Source organism: Parambassis ranga, chromosome 18 (assembly GCF_900634625.1).
Source record: "Parambassis ranga chromosome 18, fParRan2.1, whole genome shotgun sequence".
NCBI lineage: Eukaryota > Metazoa > Chordata > Actinopteri > Ambassidae > Parambassis > Parambassis ranga.
In genome coordinates this window covers 7727278-7750207 of record NC_041038.1, presented here as the reverse complement: position 1 = coordinate 7750207, position 22930 = coordinate 7727278, and the positions used below count along the sequence as shown (strand labels likewise).

The 22930-nt window shown below is 42.2% G+C and overlaps 1 protein-coding gene across 9 annotated transcripts in view; it reads left to right on the top strand.

Annotated features, from left to right (window-relative positions):
- mpdz (multiple PDZ domain crumbs cell polarity complex component) overlaps positions 1–13900 on the top strand; it is a 37400-nt gene extending 23500 nt beyond the window's left edge. For 3 of the 9 annotated variants that reach the window (XM_028429845.1, XM_028429839.1, XM_028429838.1), the window contains 22 exons: positions 421–516; positions 2077–2133; positions 2339–2410; positions 2960–3155; positions 3968–4164; positions 4246–4337; positions 5036–5114; positions 5438–5506; positions 6182–6277; positions 6370–6444; positions 6516–6714; positions 6796–6941; positions 7465–7548; positions 8450–8643; positions 10303–10450; positions 10534–10620; positions 10732–10828; positions 10958–11121; positions 11738–11842; positions 12126–12220; positions 12515–12638; positions 12719–13900. In XM_028429845.1, coding sequence (XP_028285646.1) covers positions 421–516; positions 2077–2133; positions 2339–2410; positions 2960–3155; positions 3968–4164; positions 4246–4337; positions 5036–5114; positions 5438–5506; positions 6182–6277; positions 6370–6444; positions 6516–6714; positions 6796–6941; positions 7465–7548; positions 8450–8643; positions 10303–10450; positions 10534–10620; positions 10732–10828; positions 10958–11121; positions 11738–11842; positions 12126–12220; positions 12515–12638; positions 12719–12865 — 2619 coding nt within the window. In that variant the 3' untranslated portion in view covers positions 12866–13900. Of the gene's footprint in view, positions 1–420; positions 517–853; positions 905–2076; positions 2134–2338; positions 2411–2959; positions 3156–3967; positions 4165–4245; positions 4338–5035; positions 5115–5437; positions 5507–6181; positions 6278–6369; positions 6445–6515; positions 6715–6795; positions 6942–7464; positions 7549–8449; positions 8644–10302; positions 10451–10533; positions 10621–10731; positions 10829–10957; positions 11122–11737; positions 11843–12125; positions 12221–12514; positions 12639–12718 lie in introns of all 9 variants that reach the window. The other 6 variants (XM_028429842.1, XM_028429840.1, XM_028429843.1 and 3 more) reach the window with 6 other exon arrangements.
- Positions 13901–22930: the final 9030 nt, after the last annotated feature.

The following is a 22930-nucleotide window of genomic DNA, read 5'->3' as shown; positions in this document are numbered from 1 at the left end:
AGACTGAACAGTTAGAAAAATATCCTTATGCTTAGATATGTCTAATGCAAGCAGACCAATAATAGTGTTTTAAAATGGCCCACCTGGAGAGCATAACAGCCTATCCATAATGTTTCTTTGAGATCCTTTTCTTGTAAGTGGAGAATAATCTCAAATGGCCTGCAGGAATGTTTGAAACATTTTGTTCACAGAAAGAGTCTTTTCTTCTTCGTTTTTTATGTAAAGAAAATAGCTGTCCTTAAGAAAACCACATGCTTTAAAGGTAACGCATTTAAATAAATCCTGAGGCGGTTCTGTCCTCCATACACTCCTCCTTTTTTTCCTCCTTGATGGTCTCTGATTCAATTTTGTCAGAAAGGCTCAGCCGTCATATTAAATACTTGTCATGTTGTCAGCTTGTTGGTCTTGTGTTGCTTTTAGAAGCCGCCCCTGCCCTTTCTGCAGCTAAATTGCCACCATGGGTCAAGCCATTGCTGCACTAACCAAACCTTCTTAGTACCTGCCCTCCCCCCTCAGGTTAGAACTCCCCTCCGTCTGTGCCTGCGATTGTGTGTTTGGCTGTTTCTTTCGCACGTACTGCTTTTACTTGTGAAAATTGAGTTAACAAGATGTACTGTGTGAGTGAAGAACAGGTTTAAAGAGAGGCTCCCTGTGTGTGCAAACTCACAGGGTAAATGCTGCAAATTGTGATGTTTCAGGCTGAATGCAGATTTAACACATCAGCAGCACATTTGAATTAGTGTCAGTTACTTGAAAACGTTGTTATCTAAAGTGTAAATGATTATCCGAAAACTTTGCCTCATGTCTGTAAGCCTGTTTAAATTGATACTTTTCTCTCATCTGTTGCATCCAGATCTATATTTTCAACCAAGGTGGAACAACCAATGTGGCTTTTTCTACCCAGGTGAAAGCACGTCAATTAGTCAACAATATTATTTGTAGCCGAGTTGGATAAGCCAGTGTGGCTATTTGCACATGGAGAAATATAGCATGGCAGGCACAAGAATGCATGTGTCTGTCACCTACTTGCACTGAAAGATGGAATAGCCATTACAGCCCTGTATTGGGCAGCAACAAACACCCAACTCTTTATAGCTAACAATGCTATCCAGGATAGAATGGCCATTGTAGCTATTTACACCCATTTTTAAGACATTGGTAGTGAAAAGCACTCAGCTGTTCATATCAAACAATGCAGTTTGCACTTGGTAAATAGGCTTTCTGGCATAAAACTGAAATTGTCTACTTGAACCAAATCCTGATATTTACCTGAAGCTAACCAAGTAGTTTTATTCGATTTCCTAAAGCCTTTCTGCAGTAGGGGTCGATGGATCAACATAAAATAGCACTATTCTCACCTGGGTGCAAATAGGCACTCGTGTTGTTTTTTTGCTTTGACCCACTGTTGCACAAAGTAAAAAAAGTACAATCATAGTTGAGGCTTTTACTGTAAGTGCTTTTTATTTTCCTCCTGTCACCACAGTTGAAAGGCAATTTTTTTTCCAATTATCCCTCAAACATTGTCCCAAGTGCCTCATTGCCAATGTAAGAAAGACAACTTGATTAGACAGTCTGCAGTCCACACAAACACTCTTATGTGGAGAACTACAAACAGCAATGCCTTTTTTTTCTTCTAAGATGCCAGTTTCTTGGAAAAACCTTTTTAATGCTTGATCACTGGGAAGTAATGCTGAAGCTGGGATGGACATGTGGTGCTGGGCAGGCTTTTTCATTCACACATCAATGTTTTGGCATGTTTGTTTGTTTTTAAGCGAGCTGAAGAAGTTTTTATTTAAGTGATGTGGATTTTCATTCAGGTGCATAGCGCGCATGAGTCTGATTTTTGTAATTCAGAACAGTTACGACTTTGTACAAACCTGTTAATATTTATGGGATTACTGACTGCGCATTGTGCAGCAGTATGATACAGTACCTTTCCCTGTCTGGTGACATTGACGTGTGGATCTCATGAATTTTGTTGTCCGTACGTGACATAATTTAATTTGAAAGTCCGTAATGTTACGATATGGGCCAAAGTAGAGTGATTTACCTTCATGTCTGTCTTCAACACAACAGTCATCGATAACGGATGAAGAGAGAGCTGCGGCCGTCACAAAGGACAACAAGGACAAGGTTGGTGTTTCTCATTACCATGCACTGATGACACCTATCAGTGTTTGTCGTAGTTTTATCATAACTTGTGAAGGTAGATAGGTAGATGTGTTCAACTTTTCACCACAAAGTTGATATATGCTTTCACTCCGAGAGTATGTGAATAGATGGAGGTGTCTGTCAGGGACATGTTGTCCTCTAAAGGCCTTTTTTCTCTTCTCTGTAGGAGGGTGACAGTCACAGTAGACTTTTCCTCCGCCTCTCCCCAACTAACCCTTTCACTCCTACCCCATTTAAGGTTTGTGGGTCTCTGTGTCGTGCTTTCCACCTTTCCCCTTCTGTGTATGCTTGTACATACATGTTAATATACCACAATACAGTCTACTGTATTAGATATATTCAACATGCTGTGCATGCATACACATGCCCTAACATCACCTATCTGTCTAAATACCTTTGTGTGCTTTGCAAAAATCAGAACATCCTTGTCTTGTTTGTCTTGGGCTTTAACCACTTAAAAAAAGACAGAAAAAAACAGAATCAATGCTCACTTTAACGGCTGACAAAGGCAATTTTTGTTTGTAGATTGCTTTGATATTAAAAAAAATATTTGGATTTTCCAGGTAAGTGTACATATGAATATCTGATTGATGAATCCAGAAGTATTGATAGGCTTTATTTGTCTGATTAGAGCCTAAAATCGAAACATGTTCTCCCAAAACTGATGAAATATGATTACATCAGCATCACTAATTGCTGTAAACCTGTCAGCAGAGCAACTTAAACTTCTTTCTCTTTGTTACCTTTTACTGATCAACTATACTCCTCCCCATCTGTGGCGTGACAGCTGGTGAAGCGTGAGGCAGCGAAGGCATCTCCCACCAGCGCCGTCCTCCTCCTGCCAGTGGTGCCCCATGTGGGAGAGACTGATACAGACACGCTGACAGAGATCCCTGCCAGGCCTGCTGAGACAATGGAGAACAAGGAGGAGGAGGAGGATGAAGTGGAGGAGGAAGAGGAGGATGAGTTTGGATACAACTGGAGTGAGTTTACTTTGTCTTTTTGTGAGGCTGAAATTGTGTGCTTGATTCAGAACCACAGTAAAGCTGTTTTTTGTAATTGAGTTGTTTAATGTCGCTCTAGATAATTATCTAAATTGTGGTATTTTCATTAAATAGAGTTAAAACGGTACATCTTTTTATTGCTGCAGTATTACCAAACTGCCACAAGAGGTCCTCCAAGTGGCATGTTTGTTTTGTCTACCCATAATTCCGTCCTGCAATAAACAGTCTGTATGCAATAAAAGTGCACTTGAGGTGGTTGTACCTCAGCACAACCTGAAGGACTCAATGTCCCAATTAGGGTTTTATCACCCAGCAGACACTCTAATACCAACTCCAAGCCATCAACACAAAGGACAGGCTTCCAACCTCCAAACACCTGGGACTGTGTGTGTGTATGTGTGTGTTAGAGATAGACAGACCCCATCCTGTGGGAATAAGATTGATGAGACTGGGCCTGGGGAGGTGAGTTGTGGAGATTAGTACAGGAGTGATGGTTCAACAGTGGCAGGGAGCCCAGAACAACAGGAGCCCATTGGTCTGAACGTTGGCTATCTAACACACCAGAGACAGGAGAGGTGCAGAGAAAAAGAGCGGAGACTGGACTAAGAACAAAAGAGGCAAGATTGAAACAAAGAGATAGAAGGTGAAACTAAAATAGAAACTTTATGTGGATTCCACAGAATCTTTCCTTTTTTTTTAGCAACATTGCATGAGCTGATACGGCTCTTGGCACTACTTAGCGGTATTGTCAGCTTACATCTGTCTGCCGTGACTTCACCTGCCTCTTTCAGAGAACATAATGCAGCGCTATGGCAGCCTCCCAGGTGTCCTACACATGATTGAGCTGGAGAAAGGCAAGACGGGCCTGGGCCTCAGCCTGGCAGGGAACAGAGACCGCTCTCGTATGAGTGTGTTCGTGGTGGGAATAGACCCCAATGGGGCTGCCGGCAGGGATGGTCGTATTATAGTGGGAGATGAGCTGCTGGAGGTAAGTTACACCATCTGTTCACTATTTAAATTGCCTTAAATTTCACAATTTTCTGAGCAATACATTTTTTTATTCTCTTAGATCAATGGACAAGTCCTGTACGGCCACAGTCATCAGAATGCATCTTCCATAATTAAGAGCTCTCCATCCAAAGTCAAAATCATCTTTATCAGGTATGACCACATTTCTTTTCTTACTGAAGCTTTTATTAAAATATCCATGGCAACAGCTCCAATATTTTATTGGCAGGGTTAAAGAGAGAAGGCTTGTTGTAATGTTAGTTAGGATCCAGCAGAGGGAGCTATTGTAGTTCAAGTGAATAATGGTGGCAAGTAAATAATGGTTAACCCATATAGCAAATATCAAGCTGTTTAGCCATTGATGCACAAGGTGTCCAACACAATATTTAGAAATATCAAGGTGGATGCCAAACAGTTAAGTTTGAAATGCATATGTTAAAAAAAATGCAACTATCTCTGTAAAAACAGAGATTTGTTGTAACAAATATACAACTTGCACTAACAAGGACGTTATGGTTGATTTGTATGTGACCAGCAGTCACATGACAAAAATTCTCTCTTTTGACAGCAAAAGATGCTGTGCTATAAAAATGTAGATAACAATAATAACCAAACCATGGAAGTCATCAGCTGACATTTCCCCACAGAGTCAGACAAGCTTAACCTTTGACCCTCCTTCAGTCTTTGAAATGATCACACTACTTAACCTACTATTTAACTTCACATCATTTTTCCTGCTGCCTGCCCCCCTCTTGAAAGAGACACTGTGATCAGCTCCCAGTAAATCACTGCTCTGCTGTCACGAAGCAGAGGAGCAAACGATTTACGTGAGTTATGCTTCTCTGAAACAGGAACACAGAGGCACTGAACCAGATGGCTGTGGGACCAGTGAGAGAGCACGAGGGAGACACGGCAGAGCCCCACGCTGAGGTACAAGCCTGCTTTTGGCCACACATGCAGAAGCACTCCAACAGACACGCATCATGCAGCCATTAGAGAGTGACGCTCAAGCTCCATAACAAGCTGTAAAACCTCTAATTTTGGCTTTTATGTAATTTAGCTTTTACTCATTCTCCTAAAAGTTTTCATGTATATGAGTCACTTTGTGTGGTCGCAATATACCGTGCATGTGTGTAACGCCCAAGACACCCAAAAACCACAAGCTGCCATGAAGTTGCACATAGTCCAGTACTCCCACCAGTTCTCAAGGTTTATTTATGTACTTCATTTTGCACTTGTCTGTCTTTTCACAGCCAGAAACAAGCACTGCTAATGGTGACGCTGATACTTCAAAATATGTTCATCATGCCATAAAGCTGAAGGTAAGATACACTGGACAAACACGTAATAATGGAAGAAAGTCAAGCAGTAATGAGGGAGGTGTACACACAGATACACAAAGCCCTACTGGGTTACACAAAGACAGACAGAGGCAGCACACAGGGGCAGTCAAGTCTGTCGAGCTGCCAAAGCAGAGAAAGACACAGAAAATTGTGAATTAAAAGGGTGAAGTAAACAAAACAATGAGCAGAAGAAGAGTTCCAAAGGGATGTAAAGGCTCAGTTCTCTCAAATAATGAATAAAAAGGATTTCCCCCCCTTGTGGGGTCTATTTCCTGTCAAGGCAGAATGTCAGAAAGATTTAGAGAAAACTAGTTTGAAAACCAGGACAGGAAAGCAGAAGAACACAACATTGCGCTATAAAATCTAAATGGAAACCCCATATGATACAGTACTAAAGTAAAGTACTAGAGAATGGCAGTGCAAATGCAGCAACACATGGGCATTGATATGAAGGCACAAACCCAGAAAGCTCTCTGCTCTGAGAATCAAAAACATCAGAAGTAGGATGGATGGAAGGTGAAGCTGGGGCTAATTATCTCTCTGGAGATACTAGTCACTTCTTGCAGCTCAGTTATTTAGCACATGTTACAGCAACTGAAATAAGCTGTGTTAGTTTGTGAATAAATAATTACACACTAACACTCTCTCCAACAGGACGATGGAGGCCTAGGCATCACTTTTATTGAAGGCAACACAGACACCGGAGTTGAGATTCAGACTATATCTGAAGTAAAGGGACACACTGGCAAAGTATGTAGCTGTTTACTCCACCTGAATATAATATGTACCTTCCTGTACATATTAGCTTTGGCTAATCACAACCTATGGTGTGCTCTGTGCAGGAGGGCTGCATGAAACCAGGAGACAAACTCTTAGCTGTGAATGGGGAATCAGTGCTTGGATACACGGTTGAAAAGGTAGCAGTATTATTCAGAATTATTTAGAAACGTACAGATCAGGTTGGATTAGTAATTCTAATGTCTTTTAGGTCAATTCTCTACTGAGAAAAGCCAAAGGTCCAGTGAAGCTAACCTTCTCTACAAATGAGATCCCTTCCTCCTCCTCCTCTCCCCAGTCAACCTGCCAGGACGGGAGCCGTTCAGATGGAGTCCTCACCAGCCTACCCAGCATTCCTAGCGCCGCCCTGACTACTACCCTAAGTCAGCCAGAGGCAGAAGCAGTCATGAGTGAGTTTGCTTACATTTGGACTTATTTTTAACATCAGTTCCCTACTCACAATATGACGCCCTTTGCTTCCTCTGTTTCAGGCCTCAGTCGCTCATCCACTCCTTCCACTCTGGCCTGTGACCCAACGACCTGTCCCATCATTCCTGGCTGTGAGACCACCATCGACATCTCCAAGGGCCGCACCGGCCTGGGCCTCAGCATTGTGGGAGGCTGTGACACCCTGCTGGTAAGAAACAAAAGAAGAAGGAATAAAAGTCTAATAATGGAGCTTCTTAGCTTCATATAGTCTCCTAAGGCAGCTCTGGGTCAAATAAGGCCACAAATAATGTCAGAATACTGTACATTTTTAAGTTAAAAAGACTGTATTGTCAGTTCCCACCCACGATGCCTCCCATTGAGAGTATTTTGGAGGTAATTTAACTCAGGTTTGAAATAGCCGTGGCAACTCAGGAATGTAGCAAATGATGTTGTCACAGGCTTCCTCCTCCCTCTGCCATCCTCCTCCTCCTCCTCTCAGTCCATCTATTCTGTCTGCTTAGTCAGGCTTGGGGGAGAAGCTCTTTGTCTGGCCTCAGCCACAGGAGACATATCCAGCCCTGGAATGTAACCTTTCAACCTCTAAATGACACTCACACTGGAACACACACACACCAAAATATTGCAAGTTGAAGTTTCTCTAAACTATTTGCAGATCTTGTGCACATTCTTGTTCTATTCTGTACTCATTTGCTTCTTTTCTCTCTACCCAGGGAGCCATCATTATCCACGAAGTTTATGAAGAAGGGGCAGCTTCCAAAGATGGCAGACTATGGGCAGGAGACCAAATCCTAGAGGTGTGGTGCCGTATAATGAGAGTTGCATGTAACCTAGATAAAAGGAGGCTGGACACATTTCAAGGAGACGTGCCTGAGGAGTTTGCACATGAAAGCTTAGGGTTTCTAAATCCGATTGGTGCGATGAATGGATATCTCGAATAAAAACACACACATCATTATAAAAGAATCACATAAAGAAGTGATTTATGTAGTATCCGATCTCAGCTTGGATTTGCCCTAAATCTGACCTCGTGCTTTGTCACAGAGGGCAGGCAGAGGTGGAGCTCAGCCAGGGGTTTAGTTATTGTAGCTCAATCAGAAGACCTGAAATGAACCACACACACCCTTATGACTTAATTGCACTCTACTGTTCATTTCTGTCCCTGAGCCAGGCTGTATTTAGAAAAAAGGTCAGAGAGGAAAAGTGAAAAGAGCTGTTTCCCAGTCCACGGTCCATGCCATTAGCTGCTGCGATGGGGAAAAAAACCTTTGCATGCCCATGGTGACAGCTAATGTGGTATTTCCCCTCTTTAATGTGGTCAAACAAAACTGGACATCAGTCTTTAAACTGACCACTTGAGGCTTCTCTGCAGTTAAAATCAAGTGTTTTAACATCACTCTGTGATCTAAATATTAGGCTGCAGTTTCCAAGTATCCCATTCGTCCTCAATGGAAACTGTTTTAGCATTAAACTGGCCTCTTTGCACATTTTAGAGGCTTCATGCTTTTGGTAAAATGGTAGTTGATATGGTGCTATTACATACTTTGTCCAGTATGTCATTTTTCCCCAAATACAATATCACAATATACTAAATATGTGTATGTATCTGTGTAGATACATACAAATATATATATATATATACACTACATTGGACTTCACAGTCTGCAGCACATAAATAGCTCATTCCTCTTGTCTCAGGTGAACGGTATCGACCTGCGAGCAGCCAGTCATGACGAAGCCATCAACGTGCTGCGGCAGACCCCACAGAGGGTTCGGCTGACGGTCTACAGGGATGAAGCTCAGTACAAAGAGGAAGACCTGTGGGACTCCTTTACAGTGGAGCTGAACAAGATGCCTGGACAGGGCCTGGGCCTGAGCATTGTGGGAAGGAGGTAAGAGAAATGTACTGTTGGAGATGCTGCTGGATGATGCATCATACATTCTGATAGTTGTACTGCAGAGGAATTACTACAATATGAGAATGAGACATTGAAAGGTGCTTTTCCTGTAGGGAGCTTGCAGTTAGCTCAGCAGATTGCTTCTTTTGGGGCAAAAAAGCTTGTATTTAAATTATCTATGTTGCTGTATAATACAGGCAATAGAGGGGGCTGGCATTGGTTATAAAATTAAAATAATTAAAAAATGAAAGTAACAATATTGTTTTATTTTTTAATGCAGATCACGGGACCAGAGGTAATCAACTATTAAGATCCTTATTCTAATTCTGATGTAGTGGAGTTACTTAAATAGAGATCAGTGGTAACACAACAGCTAAATCCTGAGGTGATATATGGTTCTTTTACTATCTTCCCTTCAACATAATTGGTTTTAGTTACCACAGACTCAAGGTATTGTGTTTGGTGTTTACTTGTAGATCAAAAAAAGCCTACATTCCCATGTGACATTACAGTTGGTTTCTGATATGTGACAATACAGCTATAAAAGCTGGAATTAATTTTTAATGGCACAGAAGATGCATTCTTCTATCCAACACAATACTACTCAAGCTGTATCAGCAGCACTGACAAGCTTTTATGTCATTTTTTTAATACTTATCTGGACTGAAGCTGCTCAGCTGCAGAGTTAGAATTATCCACTGGCACAAACGGTTCATACTGACTAGTTTGCTAACTCTATTCTCACAAGCTATGCCCCTTACATGCTGTCTGAGAATTTGGGAACTCCAGATGTGTTATAATTAGAACTTCGGCAGCCATGTTCTCCGTGGGGAAATCCCAACGACAATCTTGGCCAGACAAATTAGACCGTGGTGGCCTGACGCAGTCAAGGTAATTAATGGAATACAGTACATCTGGGAAAGTCTCCCCACAGTGTCCCGTTATGACTGATGTCACCCGTGGGATAATAGAAATGGCGTATGTAGACCAAATAAGCTGGTGATTAAACATGCATGAATATAAAAATAGAATAGAAAAGTACAGAAATGTAGAAAACAACTGCAGGGTTAAAGGCCCGTTTAGTGGCTGAAGGTTTAAACAATTCAGTTCAACTTTTAATTTAGTCATAAATTTCCACCTCTGTCACTGTGGTTTTATGACACAAGTGGAAAAAAATGCTCAATAGGATGGAAACGAGAGTTAACATAGACAGACTAAAAACCCTCAGCTGAACAGGAAAGTGCAAGCTAGCATTTAGTGGTGAGGAGTTGTGACAGCCAAGTATCTCTGGCAGTGGGGATAGAGCAGGATCGAGTTGCTTTGCTTCACAGCTTCTGCACAAGCAGAAGCTGTGAAGCTGTATCCACGTCGAGATCGGCACCTCAGATATGCAGAAAACAGAGATTTGAGGAAAAGCTACTGGCTTAAGATAAGTCTTAGCAAGTTAAATTCTTATAGGTCTGTGCTGACAGGACGCACACACTGTGGCCTGTTATGCACAGGACAATCTTTGGCATTAAATATTCTGTTTTCTGAGTTTGTTAGTGATGTTTGAGATTGAGTTATACAGAAGTCCATGGAAAAAAGCCTAAACTGTGGTGAATGATAAATGATGCTCATGCTACAGTCTTGCCCTCCTACCTCCCCCACCAGGAACGACACAGGAGTGTTTGTGTCTGACATTGTGAAAGGAGGTTTGGTGGACACAGACGGTCAGCTGATGCAGGGCGACCAGATACTGTCCGTCAACGGCGAGGATGTCAGGTCAGCCACTCAGGAGGCTGTGGCCGCGATACTCAAGGTATTTCTACATCGTTGACCATCAGATTAAAAAATAGTGAACTCCAAGATTCTAGGACAATCCTGATGTGACTTGTGTTGCAGTGCTGCATTGGGCCTATAAAAATGGAAGTAGGAAGATTTAAAGCAGGACCCTTCCACTCTGAAAGAAGGCTGTCTCAAAGCAGTCAGGTAATTTACCGCTCATTTAACATCTATTGGAGGACACATAAAAAGAACAGAGCAGAAATTGCTCTTATCTAGGCCTTGGAAAAAAAAAGCTGCGTATCCCTTTTGTTTCAGATGAGTGAAACAGGCAGCTCCAAGGTGGCCTATCAGTCAAGCTCCGACTCTGGAAACCTTCCAGGTGACCCTGACAAGCTAAGCAGAAGTCAGGAATGTGAGTACCGTAAAATAACAAGCAGACAAATAATCTGTGAGGAGAATCAGTGAGTCAGCCATGTGCTGAAAAATGGAAAATGTAGAACAATCCATCATAACTGTGTGTTTGTTTTTTATGTCCTCACAGCCACAGAGCAGCAGGACACCAGAACAGTAGAGTTCACCAAAGGCCCCAGCGATTCTCTGGGTATCAGTATAGCAGGCGGAGTGGGCAGCCCGCTGGGTGATATACCCATCTTTATCGCCATGATGAATCCAGTCGGCCTGGCTGCGCAGACACAGAAGCTCAAGGTACAAAATCTTTTTTTATCAGGAACTTCCTGTGTTTGGCCTTCAGCAGAACAAGCTAAAAGACTGAACTATTGTGCGAGTTTTTTGTGAGAATCTCAAAGCCCCCCAGGGGTTAAGAGTCTTCATCCTTTAGCAGTGACCTTCACTGAAAAACTGACAATTGTAACTCTGTTTGACTGAGGTTGGAAGAGGACAATAGCCATTGCTAACATGGATGATAAATCTCCCACTCCTGCATTAAGGTCATTGAGCCTACATAAGAGCCCATTGAAATGAATAGGAGAAATACTGAATGGTGTATTCATGCTGCTTTATATTTTGAATGAAATTACTCAGCTGAACATAAGCATAGTTAAGCTTTTGTATGGCATTGAATAAAATTTGCACAGTATTAGCCGGTGACGTCTTCAGTTTGTGCCATAACAGAGGTTTCTGCAAATATAAACAGACTTTGTAAGGAAATGAAGTTGGAAGCAGAGAGAAAAATAGAACTGAGGAACTCCTAAGCTGCGTCTAACACATCCCACCTTGTTGAAAAAAAAAGTGTGAAAAGACAGCTTCTCTGCAGGATGTGCTAAAAGGATATAAACTAAACTTGCACCTTTTTTATTCCCAGATTGGAGACCGAATCGTCAGCATCTGTGGCACCACTGCGGAAGGCATGAGCCACTCACAAGCTGTCGCTCTGCTCAAGAATGCCACCGGAACGATACAGCTGCAGGTCTCCCAGAATGCTTACACCGTCACCCTCTGTGCTCCCGTTAGATAAACCTGCAGACAGCCAGATAATCTGAACCTGTGCTGTCTTCCTTCTGTTATCTCTGTACAAAGTGCTCACCTTAGAAGACGAGTCGAAGGGGAGCAGCGGCAGACTTTGAAGCACAATAAAAACTTGTCTCCCTCATCCTGCTCTACCACCATGCTATCAGTCTTTATCTTGACAGTAAATGAAGTCTACCATGCCACAACAGCGTGAATTTATCTGCGCCTTCATATATCTGCAGGTGGTAGCAGGTGGTGACACCACCGTAACAGGTCCCTCTCAAGAGCAGGCAGGTGGGGGTCTCACGCCCAGCTGCATCTTCCAGGACGACCTTGGGTAAGAAGTTACTGTAACAACATCCATCTTACCCCTATCATGAGAAGATGATAAGCAGGAAAGTAAAGAGAAGGAGAGGCAAACATGTTTTTTCTTGTTAGGGGATCGAGGAATGAAATTTGGCAGATGCTATTTGCACCCATGTGTTTGTATTACTTGGTAGTGGTTGTGAAAGGCTTTCAACATGCAAGTTATTATCCAGATGTTTAGCCATATGTACCTATGAAGATTTGTTTCTGTCTATGGGTTCACACAGTCACTAACAGTCATTAACTGCCACTGTTCTTCTTCTAGCCCACCTCAGTATAAGAGCATCACTCTTGAAAGAGGGCCAGATGGACTGGGTTTCAGCATAGTTGGAGGATACGGCAGCCCCCATGGAGACTTGCCAATTTATGTCAAAACCGTTTTTGGAAAGGTAAGAGAAACCATCTACACTTTGCAGAATCAAAACATTTGTGAGTTATTAGTAAAATATTTTTGTGTGTGTGAGTTTAGGGGGCAGCAGCAGAGGACGGCCGTCTGAAGAGAGGGGACCAAATCATGGCCGTTAACGGGCAGACACTGGAGGGTGTTACTCATGAAGAAGCTGTGGGCATCCTGAAAAGGACCAAAGGATCGGTCACGCTCACTGTGCTGTCATAGATAAAACACTCACACTTACACCAAAAGTTAATCCACACAGACTGAAACTTTAAAATAGCAAAACACACCTCACAGGTGTGACCACATGTCTCACAGTGGATGAATTCACACATTATTACACTGAAGGCGTGTTCCACTGCGAGGAATATGAACAATCACACAATTATGAAGAAGGCATTGCTCAACATAGCTCTGAACACTGTGAAGTATGAAAGCTGCATGTAGACGTACACAACACACAGCCGAACAGTTCAATGTGAACCTAAAACAGGCTGTAAACAGAAACATTCCTCACCTCTGAATTAGGATATTACTGGATACAGTGGAAGGTATTTTCCACTCTTTGTATTGTGATAAATGTTACAGCAATCTTATCTACGGTGTACTTATAGAGCTGACCCTCCACAAAATTCAGAGCATGAATCAGCATCCTTTAAGGCAATGAGGAGATTAGCAGATTTAAGATCATGATTATATTAGCTAAAAACACATGTCATTTGTCTTGCTGCTGGCAAATCATCATACTTTGATTTCTCCCTGAAAGGCTGCTGTAATGAAGCTGTGTTGATCAATTTCTATCATGAAGTAGAGCCTTTTTAAGTGGCTAGAAGTATGTTATTATGACTACAGAGTGCATTCTCTGCAGGGGAAGATGTGTGTGTGTGTGCGTGTGTGAGAGACCTATTCACTGAAGTATAGTGCTGCTAAAGCTGATACATATATGGTATTAAGACAACACAGTATTTTGACTTTTTTTTAATTATTATTGTTCACTTCCTGTAAGTGCACAGAACACTAAATGAACTGCTATTTAGGTTTGGGTTCAGACATGTGACCAGAGCCCTTTTTGACCTTATTGGTCACCTACGACTGAGTCATCATTCTTTAAACTGTTGGGTGTGTTTTCTGTGGTCTAGCCTCAAGGAGAAATGTCAGTCCTTTGTCTTTTCACCTTTAATGTATTTCTAGTACTGTCCAAGTGACGGTATTAAATTTATTCACACTGAATTTAAATAAAAGTGACCTTTGGATTCAGTCTTTGTATTTTCTTGTACTTTATTACTTTATGCAGACAAGTTTGTAATGAATAATTGTTAAGCAATTCAGGCCAAGTTTCCCAGTTCAGCAGCTGTTACTAAAGCTAACTGTCAGTGGAGGTTTGTGTTATTGCACTGTATATGCTACATCTGCCATCCATCACCCAGATCAATGTTCTATGTGGGAGATAAAACCAATTTAATACTGCTGCAGGTCAGGTTTAAATGAAAGGTGAATGGATCTAAATCAGGAGCTAAAGCAAGTTTAAATGTACGGGAGCAAAGATTTATACACAGGGGATTAATGTGGAACAGCATGTGTAGTTCTGCTTGAATAGACTCTCTGTTGTCATTGGAGACTCAATAAAGCTTGGATAGAGACAGCCAGAGCTCTCCATTAAAATATGGCATCCCATCTGTCTACGCACTGACAAGCACAGCTGCTCCACAGCCACAAGTCCTCTCTCTAATGAGGTCTGGGGTTTGTTCAGATTCAGGGCTCCTGTATAGCAAAGAGGCTCAACTGGTGGGCGACTCCTTGAACACTCGGGTCGAGACCCAACTGTGTTACCTGCAGCTGCTGCTAGTCAAACCGCAAGCTAGCTCCTCTCACTCGACAGCTGAGCCTCCTACCCCTAAGAGAGCACCTGTTGTTTTAATGGCTCCCGGTGGGTTTAGAGGTCGCCCAGTCTTCCTCCGCATTCAGGGGACGCTGCTTGGTTTACACAAGGCTCGCCTGTTCAAGCCTTTTAAGATGTAAGATCAGATGTTGCCACTGCGTCACGCTCGACTTGATCAGGGACAAATGGTTCTGCAACAATGGCGCCAAAGTTAAATATCACTTGAAAAGGTCTGAATTATCAACATGTCAATCAGGCCTCTGTGTAGCCGAGATTTTATGGGATTTTCCCATGAACCAGACTCCTGACCTCATAAACAGGAGTTATTATGTTGGCACTTTTTATGTCCTGTTGCATCCAATATGTCAGCTCCGTAACTAATGTGTTTGACCCCGCAACTTTAAAATAAGCTTGTGGCCGACAGTGTCATCACACCAGCTGCGCTGACTAACTGTGAGTGGACTATGATGCATCAGCAGTGGGCTGCCATCATGCCGGTTTGACTCAGTTTTCTAGGGGGGACAGACACAGACAGGGCATTGGAAACACTTTTAACCCTGATGGACTAAAGCAGGTTGATCAGGCTTCAAAGAGGAACAGAGGTTTGTGTTATCGTTGAAGGAATTTGGCCATCAAAGAGGTGGAATCTAGTCTACTGAATAGATATGAGTGTTTCTGTGACATCTTTTTGGCTTTCTTATACTACTAACAATAAAGAAACATAGCGTGCAATAGGCCATGCTGTGCTACATTCCGTAACTAAATACTTAAAGACAGAGATAGCTTCAGATATAAGTAACTTCCAAAAACCTTTAAAATGCAATGCTGGGCCCAAACAAGTGTCAGCAGGCCACCTGTGGCAATTAAATCATGGCTGAGCAACAAAGCCCAGGCACAAGTACCAAAAAGTCTGAGGGTGAGGAACATTAACACTTAACAGAATCATCATGTTGTGGAGAGGAACTGGACTCTAGAGGTGTCTGAGGGTGTGGTCCAAAATAAAGACCCTACCCTACTACTTTCCCCTCTCACCCTCTCCACAACGTGCTGACCAGCTACAGGAGCTTGTTCAGCAACAAACTCAGACTCGTGCGACGCACCGCTCACCGCTGAGAGACAAAGGAAATCATCCTTGCCTGTCGCCATTAAACTAACTAACGGTTGCACAAACACGTACACGGGCAACACATACTTGTTCTTGTATGCTCTTGTATACCATGTCTTTCTTTATGTAAAGATGTATACAGTGGTAAATATGTTTCTTTAAGATAAAACCCAGGGATTGAGATGTTACTTAGATATTTTGATTCTATGCCATCTTTCACTTCTTGGCTAGGAAAAGGTCTGTAACAACAAAGAATTTCCCCTCAGGAAAATAAAGGAATTCTGATTCTGATGAAGTTGGGAGTAGAACAGTACAGTGCTGTCGCAGTTTGTTTGTAGAAAGACTTGCTTTCTACAGTGCTGAAAACAGCTGTAATTGTAGACTAGGTCCAAAACCGTGACCAAAGCACCTGTTCAGGTGTTGTCAGGTTTGTGTTGCTGAAATCTGCACTTGCTTGGCTGCACACAATGATTTATCTCGAGTACCTGAACAGAGTCAGCATCACGGAAGACTCCCCCTATCAGTTCCCTCATAAGACACGTACTTTTTTCTTTGAGAATCATCAGAGAGCATCTTCCACATCTTGCCCTCACAATGATGAGCTCTTACATAAACCAGCAAACATAATTGCATTTCCACTGTGGCGGCGGTGTTAAATTGCTCTACATGAAGGCAATACTTTTCCTCCACTAACTTCTGAGGCAATGCTTTGACCTTCCTGCGCTCTGACTGACGCTGTTGCCTCCAGTCTTTACTTAGCTGTCAAAAAGATTAGCACATCACGGGCGTGCACAATCCTCTGCATTGTGTGCATTAGTTGCTCTTTAACAGTCCTTCCTCTTAACACAATGGCATAACTGTAGACGAGCTGGGCAGATTCTGTCCGCTCAGATGAGCCAAGAACATTTACCTCAATTAACACACCGAGTCAATGAAGTGGAAATGAGATGACTAATAAAGATTGGAATGCGAGGAAGCTGCTCATCAAGTCTTGTTTTTGTAAGATATGTCTAGTTGATTAAACTTTATTGAGATGATGATTAATGATAACTGCCAGGGCTAAATATTACTAAACAACTCAAGTGACTGCTGGTGGACTGACTCATAAACACGAAAACAAATACTGCTTATGTGGCATTTCTCGTCCGCTTAAAGTTTGACACATCTCACTTTGGCTTCTTACATCTTTAAATGTATGGTAAAAATGATATGTTTCCCTGAGTAAACAGTGGAGATACAAACAAACACATACTTTCAGACTTCTCCATAACCCCAAATTATGCTGGAGTCAAACTCTGCAAGCAGGAAGCTGGATGTTATCATGATTTACAGTGAGGTTTTCCTCGTTACAAAGACAGCTCAGTGCACGCTCTGACATTAAAATAAACCTGGGAGTTAACCCTGTGACATCATGCAGGCTCATGTTTCCTCTTTACCTATGTACAAAAAGGGGAGTGAGAGGTCCAGGGACTGTGTTTACACAGACAACAGACCGCATGTCCGACGAGGAGAACACCAAACGCTGAAATTAAATGTTTGTTGTCGAAGCCCTTATCTGCACTTATTACATGTTAGCATTGCAAACAGTCTGCTCAGCTCAGCCCAGCGTTTGATGACCTGTGTGCAGGTGCCCTCACGGTGAGGCCACTGCCTGTCATGGACACACCTTTGCGTGTTTCTGTTGGTATGTTTGCATTTCAGTTACAGCTTCGAATTACATCACCCCAGCTGAGGCCTGATAAGGCCGAGTGTGTCATCATGGATTTATGAGCCCTGTGTAAAGTAATGCAGGGTGAGAGAAATGTTTGCAGAGCTAAAGGAGGAAGAATCACCTGTGTTTGCACACGAGAGGTGGAAGGACGCTACTGCTGTGCTTAAAGATTAGGATATCTATGAAATATATCAGGCATGTTAAACATCCCCTGCTCGTAATACAATGACCAAATAACTAACTGCTGTGAGAACACTGCTGAGTCTACAGCCTCTATCTCTGTGCGGCTTTGGGAAGCTGATGACCCTCAGAGTTTACACTGTGCTCACTACTCACTACAAGTCATCATAAGTCAATTATGTAAAATCAGAAAGTTAGTATAATTAGTTCAAAATAACAGATTTGGCCTACATATACAAATACATGTATATTGTTACTTCATGTGTCCATATATATATATATATATATATATATATATATATCCATTAGATTTATAACAATTAGTTCTTAATGGAAAAAAGGAACAGGATGCAAAATTAAATTCATGCTTAATCTTAACCTGAAGCCAAAAGTCAAACACGCATATACACAATAAGTAAACTAAGGTTTTCTTTTCCACCATGGTAGATCAAGAGCTTCTTCAAAACTGGTACCGACTGGCTTTCACTGTGGCAGCTACAGGCCAATTTTTGTGACCACCAGTTTGTGCTAGTCGTCTAGACGTATAGACTTTGACCTGACATTGGCACAAGCCCAAAACTAGCATCCGGTTGATTGGATAAGAGGTATTAAGGGAATTGCTGAAGTCATGTGGGAACCATGAACATGGTGGAAAAGCCAGAGATCACTGTGACTCAAAGTGGTTCACAGTGCTGTAGCATCACTGGTGCCATGTTTGTTAATGGGCCAAAATATTGACTGCTGGTTTCAAAATAAAGGCGTCCTATTGATTTAAAGGCATCATGGAAAAATGAGCCAGTGATCAAAACCCAGCCGTGCCTCCAGGCCTCACTGCAGCTTGCCTTGCACCCATTTTTCCATCTTTGTTCTGCAAACCTGACAGCACCATTACATTGAAAAGACTGTCAAATTCAATGACACACTATAAAAAACATTTTTTCCTTCACACAGGTTCTGACTTGAACGTCCACCTTTTGATTCATGTTGAGCTCGCTTTTATTATCCTCACTGAGGATGACATTTTTAGAGCCCTTGTCATCAATCCCGCTGTAACAACCACAGCTTTAACCCCTGTTTAAGACTGGGTTCCAATTGTTGTGTATTTGTGTAAGTGTGGTGGGGGGGAGGGGGTCGAGACATAAGTCATCTGGACCTGTCAAGCCTTGAAATATCTGAACACATAGTATAAGTTGTCCCAGTGAGGTCTCTGCTGTCTTTGATCTGCCATGTTATCAAGCCATTACTTGCATCACGCATCTATTATCTCACTTTAACCTACAATTGTTGTTACACTATAACAAAGGCCAGGTAAAGCCATAAAATGCTGCCATTGTGGGGCTGCCAAACTGCTTACAACACTACGTATTAGGTAAGAAAGACAAACCCTGCTTCGATTCCGTGGCACTTTGCAGCTCAGGGTGGTGATTGCCATCTTGGCAGTGCACAGATACTTACTAATACAAAAAACTGCAGGTAGACTGATACTTAGGAAGAATATTAAGCAAAAACCTATACACTATAAAAAAGTCCTCCTCCTTCCCGTTTCCATATCTCAAAAAGTACAGTTCAAGTCGCCCCTCCTGTCCATGAACACATATTGTAAGGGCTTGTTAGCTAGTTACTTTAGATGCTCATGTTTTGGTGTGTTTGTATTTAATTTGTTATTGTTCGTTTTGTATATCTGTATATACAGTTTCTATAACTTCTTAGCAGCCTCTAAAACTTTGCTGTAAAGTTGAGCCTTGCTTTAGGACCCACCCTCGAGTGGCTACATGAGGAACTGCAGTTTTTTGCAGTGTGGCAGCTATATTATTTAAAAGACACAAAAGTGTTTTTTTAATCAGCAATCTGCAGTGCACAAACACTTTCCTGTTAATAAAATACTTGGACACAAAGCTTTCAACATCTTTTCCATTTTGTTCAAAAGGGAGCCATAAATTAAGCCACGACTCTGCGCTGACAGCACTTCAGGTGCGACTGCTGCTGCACTTCCAGCTCTCTTGGCTTGATTTACAGGGATGGCCCGCAGGGGGGAGACGGCGACGATTTCCACTTGGCTCTAAAACGAGACCTCGGCAGGCTGGACGTGGGCCTCAGCAGTGCTTTAAAACATGTATGCACAACCCGGACAAGTTGAACGTGCATCCCTGATCTTTATGCCTGGTTTGCACTGGTAAAACGTTTGCTGCACATTTTTGTGGACTGTCTATCACACTGATAATAAAGACGTGTCTTTTAAAGATAAGGAAACATGCTTCAGTCTGACTTGCACCTAAAGGGTAAAATGTTTTTCACTAGAAACCTTTTGTGTGGTCAGGAATGGAATGACAATGATTGGAATTTAACCCTGAAAACTGCAGTGTGTATGCATTCTCGGGAGTACTCCAAGATATTCTAACGAAAAATGCTAAAGCAAAATAGCTGCATGTCAAAAGACAGTCTTGTCTTTAAAGACAACACACTTGACAATGACTTCCCTTCAGCAACTTAGGAGGCTCTATGAGGAGTTCATCTCACTGAAGCGGTAGGGTATTCAGGAAAAACTTCTGTCAGACTTGCATGAGCCTGCGATTCGCTGATTTATGCCCTCTGATATGTTGATTTTTAACCGTTGCCAGTAAAATCAAATATATTCTGGCTACATTGCTACAGTGCTTAAGGGAGATATTATGTAACAACTTCTAGCGCAAACACAGCCCAGTCAATATTGCTGTTGTTATTGTTGTTGTAAAAAGTCATCAAGTCAGCACATTTCTGTTTGTCGACAGGCACAGAAGGGGAGCCGCCAACAGACATGGCTGCAGGGCTGTTCAAACATTGATGACATAACATGATCATTAGGGGTGACTGTTGCATGATTTGACATCATGCATTAGAAGAGTATGGGGACGTAAGGTCGCTGTGTGTGTGTGTGTGTGAATAGACATTCCTTTGTAATGCCTTGTGATAGATGGGCTGTTTTTAGTGTTTTAGCATCTTTTTATCATGTAAATGATGAGTCTCTTTTTGTATTTCAAATCACTTAACTTTAATTCAATCAGGTTTCAATCAGCCTGCCAATTATTCAGCACCATTCAGTCCAGGAAGGATGAAATCAGTGTTAAAGAAACATGCCAAAGACATGAAAAAGACTACGCTTCAGATCCAGAAAAGCAGTTGTACACGCACAGAGGTGACCTCATCACTATAAGCCACATGACGCATGTATAATGTTTGTATTGTAAGCTGGAATGCCAGCATCTGCACAACAAATGAGAGCTTTTTGCAAAGCCTGGCAGCCACACATCGATCATCCCACTGTTGTCAGATGTGGGCTGCTTTGGAATTTGTGCTATGCGGTGCTGCTCGCTAAGATCCAGATTCCCCATGAAGTTCATTATCCAAACCAGTATAAATAAAGAGCTGGTAGTTGCACTGTACCAGAACATTAACAGCATTGATTTCATGGTGCATCCTAACCCTTCACTGAACGGTGGTCTATGCAGCACATTAACATAGCAACACATATTAAAATAGCAAGAAAAAGAACCCTAGTCCTATTTCTGTCAGATGTGCAAAAGGGAAACTCTAACAGAGTTAAACAGAATAAATATAATAATAACACATGGACATTTGGATCAAAAATAACACTGTGAGAGGTTGTAGTAAGTTAAACTGTTTATGAAAATGACATTTGAAAAATGTGCACAAAAACCATGATTTTAACTGAATCTTTCTACATGTTGACAGTTCTATGCAAGCAAGACGAGACCTTGAAGTGTTCCTTAAAAGCCACTAGAATAATTTACAACTGAAGCCATCATTTGTCTTCATTACTCTCTTTGCAATAGTACAACATCCTCACTGTGTCTGCAGCACTGAGAGACGGTGGAGGCAGAACATCCAGCCATCTATCTACATGAACAGACATGCTGTCAGCAGGCAGTGCACCAGTGAATTCAAACTATGATCCTGTACAGAGGCAATCATTAACGCACTGTTAGGTCATCTGTCAGGATCTGCTGTGCTTTAAAGCTGATGTCACCTTGGCTGGCCTGTGCTGCACTGTGTGGGTTAACCCCCACCACCCTGATCACACACACACAAAGCTGTAATGTAACATATCTGCACCAATAATGATTGAAAAAAAAGACAGCAGGTGAATTGTGTCACTATAACTGTGAACCCTCCCTGACAGCAGAAGTCTCCAGAGTCCTATCAGTAACAGCCTGCTAAGAGGCTTTGCGGCCCCCTCCGCCCCCACACCTCTACGCCCCACCCTGGCACAAAGAGCTTTCTGTTAGGCCAGGGAGGCATCCCAGGAGTCAGCCGAGACAGGTGGCTATCCCCACGGGGTATGTATGTGGGGGCTGGGAGGCTGAATGCTGGAGTAATCAGAGACAAGTCAAGACAAAAGCATGGTGTTATTCCAGCAGTGTGGGTTTCCAACTGTTGAATGTGTGCTAAAAAAAAAGATAACAATGTTTGTGTATTTTTAACAAGATGTGGTATCCTTTTTTGTCAATAAAAGTATATGGTGATAAAAGGAACGACAAGTTTAGAAAGAGAAACTCCAAATTTACATCCTGTTTCTGTTAATTCAAGCCTTTCAGAATTACACTGCAGCAGTGGAGACCATCCAAATCGTACCGAAGTAGAAATAAATTGTGTTTTCATTGAAGCTCTGGATTTGAATGAGGGGGCTTTAAGAGGGTGCCAAGGAGACCTTGCCAGTTTTGCATCCTAATCCTCGCCGGATATTAGAGGTCCTCTACCTCTTAAACCAATGCACTTGAGCAAAATCTTCAAGGTCCTGTTACACTGGCTTTGAGATGCAAAGGAGGGCTTCAGTGGCAAGTTTTGAGGTTTGAACTTGGATGGCCCTCTAAGCGGATGGGGCAGCGAAGGAACGGACACTGACTGCTTTGTGTGGATTTGTGAAACATCCAGAGGGGCAGAAAAAAGCTTGAGGTAAGGAGATGCAGTGATACCATAAGCAGATGACAGCAAAGAATGTGTCGAGATAACCTACAAAAGCATTACAACACATTTGTGTTGTCTTAAAAAATGAAAATAAATATATATATATTTTTTTTTATTAAAAAGACTTGAGATGCTACTGGAGAGGAGCATGGGAGTGTTTCTGCCTTGCAGGACAGTGATGGGGGAGTGCAGTATCTGGTCTTTCCCAAGAGGATCACATCTCTTTCCCACAAAGGATGACAGTTGAAGGAGTGAAGGAGTGCAGGCAGAACATGTGAGAAAACAGTGACAATCAAGCTGCGACACTCCGACTGCACAGTTTTGTTTCGGACTGAAAAGCTTGAGGCAACTGAATTATGGAATTCCGCAGTAGAATTTTTCATGAGCTTTGGACATGAGGAAGAAAAGCACTTGGAGTAAACACCACAAAAACGATCTCAGACAGCTATT